At 37.1% G+C, this 9,184-nt stretch overlaps 2 protein-coding genes across 3 annotated transcripts in view; one reads left to right on the top strand and one right to left on the bottom strand.

Moving 5' to 3' along the window:
• acsf2 (acyl-CoA synthetase family member 2) overlaps positions 1-9,184 on the bottom strand; it is a 38,381-nt gene that overhangs the window by 7,632 nt on the left and 21,565 nt on the right. The window contains exon 16 of one of the 2 annotated variants that reach the window (XM_034859652.1): positions 6,903-7,000. In XM_034859652.1, coding sequence (XP_034715543.1) covers positions 6,938-7,000 — 63 coding nt within the window. In that variant the 3' untranslated portion in view covers positions 6,903-6,937. Of the gene's footprint in view, positions 1-6,507; positions 7,001-9,184 lie in introns of those variants that run through there. The other variant, XM_034859651.1, reaches the window with a different exon arrangement.
• Positions 3,207-5,018, top strand: armc7 (armadillo repeat containing 7). Its single transcript, XM_034859704.1, has 3 exons — positions 3,207-3,440; positions 4,341-4,484; positions 4,591-5,018. The coding sequence occupies exons 1-3, from the start codon at positions 3,353-3,355 to the stop codon at positions 4,932-4,934; spliced, it is 576 nt and encodes a 191-aa protein (XP_034715595.1). The 5' UTR covers positions 3,207-3,352; the 3' UTR covers positions 4,935-5,018.

The following is a 9,184-nucleotide window of genomic DNA, read 5'->3' as shown; positions in this document are numbered from 1 at the left end:
TTTGAAAGAAGGGGGGGGGGGGGTCTTTGTGTCGTTGCAGTGAGTCTAACGCTCCATCCATCCTCTGAACTACGTGACATGATGTGTGTACAGTATGGGTCATATTGATCGTTATTTATAGACGGACATTAGAGTGGGGGTGTCGCGTGCTCGGACCAGTTACCCAGAATCCTTCTCTTCTGTAGTCGACGTGTTTTATCGGTTTTTTTTTTTTAAAGCTTTGATTTACCCCACGACGTGTTTTCAGTACACAAAGAGCAAATGAAGCACTTTTGACTTTGTGTTAGCTAAAAAAAAAAATTTCTTTCATGTGCAATATTGCCAGTTTAAAATAGTTTGTGGGTTTAATTTATTTCAGATTTCTTTTACAGCATGTTTTAATAAAATGTGTTATTATACTCCAGCTGTTACATTTGTAATCTTTCAATCAGGCCTCACTGTGGAGGAAAGAAGGTTCCAGCTTCTCAAGTGTGAATATTTGCTCTTTTTCTCTGTTTTATGTAATTATAGATGAAATATCTTTTGAGATTTAGACTGTTGGTTGGACGAAACAAGCAGTTAGGAGCTTAGAAGCTCTGAGAAATTAAGGTGAGCTTTTATCATTCTTCAAGGATTTAGTCTTAAACAATCAACAGATTATATAATAACTGTTAGTTGTTTCAATTAATTCAATTAATAAATTGTTTAATCTACAGAATGTCCAAGTTCTTTGAGCCCAATATGACATTTTTATAACTCGTTTTGTCTGAAATTACAATGAACAATAATTACATACTGTATTGTTGATGGTTCAGGGTTTCTGCAGGTTTTACCAAGTCAGATTTTTAAAAAACCTTTTTAGGAATAAAATGTAAGACCAATATCACGGCATCATACCAGAAAAAGTCAGATGTTAGAGTCCAAGCCAAGTATCGCTAAACTTGCACTTCCCCATAGCTGAAGAATAAAATCCATTTCATGTGTGTGGTACAGTCCGAAAGAGTTACGCAATACTAACACGCAAGCTGAGTGTTGCATGTCGGCCTCATTTGTAGTTGTAATACAGCAAATTATATTTTGAATAGCGAAAGAACTACAACACCACAGAACTAAATAGTTATAAATCGCTGTGGGAGCGTTAGATGTTACCGTTACACGGAAGTAGGAAAAATTAAGACCGGTTTAAATTTATTTAAGACCTAGAACACAATACTCCACTAAATGTAAGACTTTTTAAGGCCTTTACATTTTTATTATGAAATTTAAGACATATTAACACCCAGCGGAAACACTGTGGTTAAACTTCTGTAATTGTTTCATCACATGAGGAAATAAAACAGGATTTAAGCGTTTCGAGAACTAATATAAGAGTATTTTTAGACTGAACACTTCTCAATCAGCAGTTTCTTGAAAACTTGCTTGAATTGTGTAATCATCACGTAAGCAGGCATTTTGATATTAAACTATAATAATGTAACTTACAAAATAGAGACTTGACAACGCTAGCAAGTTGAAAGATTCTGTCATATGATTTGTATGCCCAATAGAAATTACCAGAAACTAACAGAAGGAAAGATGCATTTAAAAATACAAAGAACACATCATACAGTCATAGTCATTGTTACATCTCCAAGTTGTTATCAGCACCGCCACCTGCTGGACAGATGTACAAGTACAAGAAATGAGTTGATAAATAGCAAAGTTAAAGAAAAAGAGGTTGATAATTCGCAGTTTGGTCATTTAATTATTATTTATGTCTCAAAACAGACAACAAATAGTAGATTACATTTCGTGTGTGGCTGTGTGTGTGTGTGTGTGTGTGTGTGTGTGTGTGTATTAACAAAAATTCATCATTCATCAACGATGCTTCGTTCATCAAAACCCAAACAGTTTGGCTTCTAGCAGGACAGACGTCTCCAGTACAGATATTGTACAGTGAGTTAAAACATACGTAGTGTCCAGATCCGTAGAGTCTGAAGATCTGTGTAGTTCAACAGTAATAGTTGAGGCCGCGGTTCAGCTCATCCCTCCTCTCTTCTTCTCTGCCACCTCGTCTATCTGCCTCATCCTCCTCTCCAAGACCTCCATCCTCTTGGCGTCGTTGCGAGCTCGCTCCTGAGCCCTGAGCTCCTCCACGTCCTCAAAGAACCTGTGCCTGCATGGACCAGGAGGAATTAAATAAAGATGAACGATGGAAGAACTCACAATAAGACATCACTTTTTAATATAAAGCACATATGTCACATATATGTTTTTATGTAGGCCAAACAGTCGGGATATTTGGGCATTTTTTATCAGTTTGTCAGACTATTTAAGTCATTTGAAGACGTCCCCTTGAATTATGGTGTTATGGGAATTTCTGACATTTAGGAATTTGTTGCATTTGTGAAGGACTCATTAAGAAATGATGCAGATATTGTGCATTATTTGTCCTGCACAATATCTTAATTTCTACCATTTAACTTTGTATTGTACCTATTTCATTGTTTTTAACTTAGTGTATTTGGTTCCATTGGCATGTGTAATTAAAAGCACCGTTTACTAATACATAAGCAATGTTCCTATGCACAATAATGCTAATATGCAGCTGCTGATTAATAAAAGGAAAAAGGGGGAAATAACAGTAAATGTGAGTTGTGTGAAGGAAAGTGGACCAAGATCATAAAATACTAGGTTTATGATGCATCATTATCTTGAAGGTGCCCTTTAATAATAACGATATGTACTTAACATGTGCAGGTGAGAGTTAATGCAACAACATAATACACAGCATGCAATAAATCATAACTCACCTGTTAAAGAAAACAGAGGCTAGTCCCACAATTAGCGTCCCAAATAAAATGGGTTTGGTCAGACGCTTTGCAGCGGACAGCTGGTGTTGCTTCATTATAACTAAATTCAAGAGAAGTGGCTAGAAGGCCGAAATATAAACCGAGAATGAACCTACATTTGCTTTTTAGCTGACCTTTAGAGCTAGCATTAGCTCCCTGCTAGCTAGACACACACCTCCTTCATGTCGTGCAGTTACTCACGTAACACGACTTCCGTTTCCCAATTTTATAAGTCAAAATCTCCCCCCCCCCCAAAGAAAATATAGTAAACATCTAACTAACCACGCCAGAATATTCATGATATTTAGATATGTTTAAAAGTGTCTTTATAGCGTTTAAATCCATAAAAACAAATTATTTTAAACCGGATAAGGTTTAGGCGGAAGTGCGCAGTTCAACGGACACATTTAGAAGACGGACGTAATTGAGAGACGGACCAAAACAGGAAATGGCGGAAAATGAACCCCGGTGTTGACGTTAGTTTGGTTTTATCGTCTGTCTGAGTGAACACCGGGTCTGATGCTGAGCTAATATATCCCAAGATGTGGAGGAAAGGCTCGTCTCACAGCTCCGACCGGTTTGAGTATCTACAGACTCTGGTCACTGAGTTCCAGGACACCGACAGTGAAGGTAGCCACCGACACTTCTTACTTCTAGACATCATGATTAATTAGGATAAATAAGTTAATTTCCCTGAGAAACGCAGATAGAAGCGTTAAATACTACACTGGTGAAAGTACACTCAGCTAGTTTGTGAATGTCGTGTAAAAACAGGGTAATGTTGTATTGTAAATTGTAAAAACAATGTTCTGTAAGCAATGTATCAGTGTGTTGTATGTAGTCATGTGTTCTGCAGTCAGGTTGATCCAATACTGATAGCCTTAATTAGCATTTCACTACTTAACACCAACCTATCTTGTAAAAGTTGTTTGGTCAAGTCTGGCATTTAACATGAAAAAGCCCTCTGCTTCACAACCGGAAGTAACCTTCTGTCTCCAACCCCCTAGACTAGGCTAACACATTACAATGTTGATTAAGTGTATTTTTGTGTAGTTAGTTTTTTATATAAGTAACACCACCTCTGAAACACAACGGGACTGGAAACAGCTGCAGTCTAACAATGACCAGTAGCAATTATCAATTATCTTGATGGTTTAGTGTCCCAAATTCCACTATGGACACGCCAAGACCCGCCGATACCTTGGGGTTAGGCTTTGACCTCGAGTGGGAAGGCTTGTTTATACTAGACTATATGTCTACACCGGTGCTACGTAGGTTAGAATAGCCGACTGCTCGGGGGAGAGGACCTGTACAAATGGGATTACGTTACGTATACCCGTATACTTTATACTGCCAAAGTATGTAACCTCCACTATAACACACAGTATCTGCCCTAAGATCAAGTTTTTAATCTGTGTACACTTCAGATCATGTCTAACTAATAACCTTAGTGAATATAGTGAAGTTACTACTTTCCTAGCTTCCTACAGTTATGGTAAAGGTATTAATTTACTCATTTCACTTCATCAGAGGCCAAGGAGCAGGTGCTGGCTAACCTGGCCAACTTTGCATACGACCCGCAGAACATGGAGTATCTGAGAGAGCTGCAGGTCCCCGACCTCTTCCTGGACATGCTCACCGAGGAGAATGAAAACTTCGTGGAGTTCGGGATGGGTGTGTACGAGTCCTTATCGCTCCTTTTGTGCAAATACTGTCCCCCGACCTAATGTGTAATCCCTTCTCCTGTGTGTGTGTGTGTGTGTGTGTGTCATGTTCTCAGGGGGGCTGTGTAACCTTAGTATGGACCCTGAATGCCGAGACCTTATCCTGCGGAGCAGCGGGATCAGCTTGGTCACAAATTGTCTGTCGAGCCAGAGGGAGGAGACTGTCCTGTCGGCCATCACCACGCTAATGAACCTCACGATGCCCTCGTCCCGCTCTGAGATCGCTGGTCCGGCCATCGTGCAGTGCATGCTGCGCTTCTCCCTCTCAGAGAGCCCCCGCCTGCGCAGCCTGGCCGCTGTGTTTCTGCAGGACTGCTGCACCAAGGACCAGGTGGCCCGGGCGGAGCAGCAGATGCAGGGACAGCAGACTGCAGTCGGCATCCCGCTGCCCAAAGAATAAGTTACAGCTGGCGTATGTGGGAGTTTTGTATATAAGTGGATACGTTTGCTCTCTATGAGAGTATGAGACCTTTTTTTTTTTTTTTACTTTTTATGGACAAAAATATAAGGGCACCCAAACATAACACCCCCACTCTTCTGGTTTCAGTGTTTTCCACCAGATGTTGGAACATGCTGCAGGGATTTGCTCCTATTGTGCCACAAAACCATCAGTGAGATTCATCACTTATGTTAGGGGATCAAGTCTGGCTCATTGTTTCAGTTCATCCAAAAGGTTTTGGAGCTCTGAGCAGACCAGTCAGGTTCTTCCACGCCAAACTGGGAAAACCATTTGTTTATGGAGCTGGTTTTGCTTTTATAGTTGGTTGCTATTCAGCCGATTTAGTATCAAAGTGCATGTCAGTGCTTAACGGTCGATTCCAACGTGTAGCTGTGTTGTTTGTAAATGTGGAGGTCTGTCAGTAGAGAGAGAAACGAAACCAATCGGTGCTGCCTACAGAGTTATCCTCCTGCTAGCGTTAAAAGGCTTAAACATGTGACAGAAATGCATGAAATTTGTGCTAATTCAGCTGTGTTTAGTTCATGTGTTGATTCTGCAAGTGCTTTAGGACCGTCTACAAACTACAACGAAGAAAAGAGATAAAACTACATCAGGCACCCATGGGTTGGGCACTTTTTAAATGATATTTTGAACACGTTTAGAGGCTAAAAACCCGTGTAAAACTTGCTCTGTTTGAGCCTGTTGGGTGCTAACGCTAGCAGGAGGATAACACGGTGTAGGCAGCACCGATTGGTTTCATTTTTCTCTCTGACAGCACTCAAAATTTCCAAAAATCATGTTATATTGGAATCAACCGGTATTCTCCTTTTATATTTAAATGTCATCTTCTTTCTGACCACAGGAGGGAGACTGGATGCCTTTCGTTGAAGTGAAGGGCTGTTTTCTGAGAGATTAAGTTGATTGTTAATGGAATAAACATGAACAATTTAATTTAGTTGACTTCCAACCTGTTGTGTTCAAAGTGTATAGAGAGAAGTAACCACATCTCTCATGTAAATGAAGGCTTAATGCCAGTCTTTACTGTACTGTATAGCCTTAAAAATGTACATTTCTTTTGGTTCGAAGTGATTTCCTAAGACCGATGCTGCAGCACCTTGAAGCCAACTGGTTGACTCTTGGCACTCTGTAAGAATACCATAAATACCAAACCCCAAAAATATGTAAAATAAACCTTGAGGTTAATTCTGAAGAGCCAGGAGTGCTGTTTGTTTTCTTACAGACTCTTAAGAGCTATTTCTGGGCCGAGCCCTTTAGGTCTAGACAGACGACATCCAATCCTTCAGCCCAGCGTCAGTTGGACTGCACATGTTGCTCGGTCAGACGAGAGAGGAAATTAGTGTGTGTGTGTGTGTGTAATACTTGTTCATTTTAAATCCCACAAAGTTCTCATTTTCAGTAAGTGTGTATATGTTTCTGAATGGCATTCCAAGGGCTTAAGAGGTGAGCACCTGCCACAGAGATCAATAACAAATACCTTCATTCTTCCCGTAAAAAGAGAAACACCCACGCCTGGTTTTAATAATGTAGTACAAAGTTTATTTCAAGTTGATCTTAGAATATTTGAAAAGCTTTGCGCAGAATGAAAAAGAACAGTGGAGAACTGCGTTGGTCAACATCTACAACAATTTCTGCGCTTATTTTCTGTATACTGCATGTTCACATTTCCTATTACAACTCTGTTGTTACAGAGGAGCATGTTAAATATAAGACTGTATTTTTGTTGTTTTCAAATACTTTGAAAACACCAAAACCAAGAATGTGTAAGTCCGTCTGGAAATACTTTACAACTTCCCTAACATGTGTATGTTCCTCAACCCTAAAAATATTGGTCCCTACTGATAGAATTCTTAAAAATGGGTCCCAAGTAAATATATATAATTTACAAAAGGCTCAGTAACTTCCCCAAACAACAGTAGTTGAATTCTCTATACATGAGCTGGTCCTCATTTTTTCATCCTCAGTTCGAGCAGCTTCTCAGCCTCCTCGCGGAGTTTGTTCTTCTGGATCTGAAAGAAGAGACAGAAAATATGTCGTGAGTTTTACTTATTGAAAAACTAAAAGCCTTTCCAAAACTATGAAATTGTAAATCTGTCAGGTGCACCTGTGAGAAGAACAGCAAAGAGAGAAATGTAATTTAACCCAGTGTCATTATGCAACGCGTGCTTGTTGCTTTTTACAATATTCATACCACTTATTCATCACATGTACCTGTAACGTTTACTATGACGACTTTATGACATTTATAATACACACTATTCTATGACTCTTTTTTGTACAACATACTGTACTCTGGGAATTACCAGTATTGTTGGGTCCTTGTGAATTATAGTGTATTCTAGACCTACTCTGTCTGCAATGTGTCTTTAGATAACTTCTTATGAATTAATACTATGCATAACATTTTATTTGTTATGACATACGTATATACTATGACTTCTTTACGACATACTATGATTGTTTGACATACTATGACTTTTAATCACTAGTTATGACAAACTATGACTTTTTACAACATATAGAATACTATGACTTTTTTTTTTAAATACTATGATTGTTTTTGACATACTATTCTGTGACTTTAATCACTTTTTTTGACATACTATTCTATGACTTTTTTATGACATACTATTCTATGACTTTTTTATGACATACTATTCTATGACTTTTTGTTTTTTTGCGATTTTAGTTGGAGGAGCAGGAGCTTTCTAAGGGATTTGCAGGAGGTGCAGACAGCTGGAGTGCTTTAAACTTCGGGATTTGGAACTGCTCTTCCATCGAAACATCTGTCAAATGTCTGCTCTCTGGCCAACATGATGGATAAACTGCTGATATATGAATATATAGAAATAGATATATTTTGATATATATAGATATATGTATAACCTACTTGTATATACATAAAAGCTAAATGTTTTTGTTTCATGCTTTCTTTGTTTTTCTTTTTGTCTACACAAAGCAAACAAAAATCCTACATACATGTACGTGTATACATGTACACGTGCTTGACCTATAAAGCTCATCCTAATTTATTTTGTATACTGTTCATGAAATGTATTATTTAAGGTGGGTGTAGCTCATGGTAAACCTGGGTAATTATATTGTGTTAAAAACATGTTTTTAAGTCATAGTATATTATGTAGAAAAACTCATGACAAGATTTAGTATAGTATTTTGAATGAAATAAAAGTAAATCATAGTACAGGATGTGAAAAACATTCCTTAAAAAGTCATAGAATGTCAAAAAAATCTTACTATAGTGTGTATAAAAAAGTAAAAGAACGTCATAGTATAGCATATCGAAAAAAATACAATAATATTATTGTATGTCGATAAAAGTAAATATAGTATAGTAGAAGATTTTAAAACGTCATTTAGTATGTCGAAAAGAGTAAAAAAGTTGTAGTATGTTGAAAAAAGTCATAGTATAGTATGTCGGAAAAGTAAAGTCATAGTATGGTATGTTGAAAAAAGAAACAAAAGTTATAGTATAGTATGTCGGAAAAGTAACAAAAAGTCATAGTATAGTATGTCGGAAAAGTAAAGTCATAGTATAGTATGTCGAAAAAAGAAAAAAAAGTTATAGTATAGTATGTCGAAAAAAAAGTCATAGTATAGTATGTCGAAAAAAGTAAAAAACAGTCATAGTATACTATATTGAAAAAAGTCAAAGTATAGTATGTCGAAAAAAGTCATAGTATAGTATGTTGAAAAAAATAAGTTATGTCATAGTAAGTCGAGAAAATTGCCATAGTATGTCAAAAAAGTAAAAAAAAGTCATAGTATAGCATGTCGAAAAAAATAGTCATAGTTTAGTATGTCGAAAAAAGTAAAAAAAAGTCATAGTATAGTATGTCGAAAAAAATAAGTTATATTATAGTATGTCGGAAAAAAAAGTCATAGTATAGTATGTCAAAAAAATTTAAAAACAGTCATAGTACAGTATGTAAAAAAAAAAGTCATAGCATGTCGGAAAAAAGTAAAAAACCGTCATAGTATAGTATGTCGAAAAAAGTCATAGTATAGTATGTCGGAAAAAAAAGTCATAGTATAGTATGTCGAAAAAAGTAAAAAAAAGTCATAGTATAGTATGTCGAAAAAAGGTAAAAAAACGGCATAGTATAGTATGTCGAAAAAAGTCATAATATAGTATGTTGGAAAAAAAAGTCATAGTATAGTATGTCGAAAAAAGT

Source organism: Etheostoma cragini, chromosome 21, assembly GCF_013103735.1.
Source record: "Etheostoma cragini isolate CJK2018 chromosome 21, CSU_Ecrag_1.0, whole genome shotgun sequence".
Classification (NCBI taxonomy): Eukaryota; Metazoa; Chordata; class Actinopteri; order Perciformes; family Percidae; genus Etheostoma; species Etheostoma cragini.
The sequence above is the reverse complement of the archived record's forward strand: the minus strand, read 5'-3'. Positions and strand labels throughout refer to the sequence as shown.

What these genes read in the sequence shown, in the direction of transcription:
- armc7 (XM_034859704.1), top strand. Translation starts at nt 3,353, where the DNA reads ATGTGGAGGAAAGGCTCGTCTCACAGCTCCGACCGGTTTGAGTATCTA. An exon ending in CCAGGACACCGACAGTGAAG is followed by an intron (nt 3,441 to 4,340) that starts GTAGCCACCGAC and finishes TCACTTCATCAG; the next exon opens with AGGCCAAGGAGCAGGTGCTG. An exon ending in CTTCGTGGAGTTCGGGATGG is followed by an intron (nt 4,485 to 4,590) that starts GTGTGTACGAGT and finishes TCATGTTCTCAG; the next exon opens with GGGGGCTGTGTAACCTTAGT.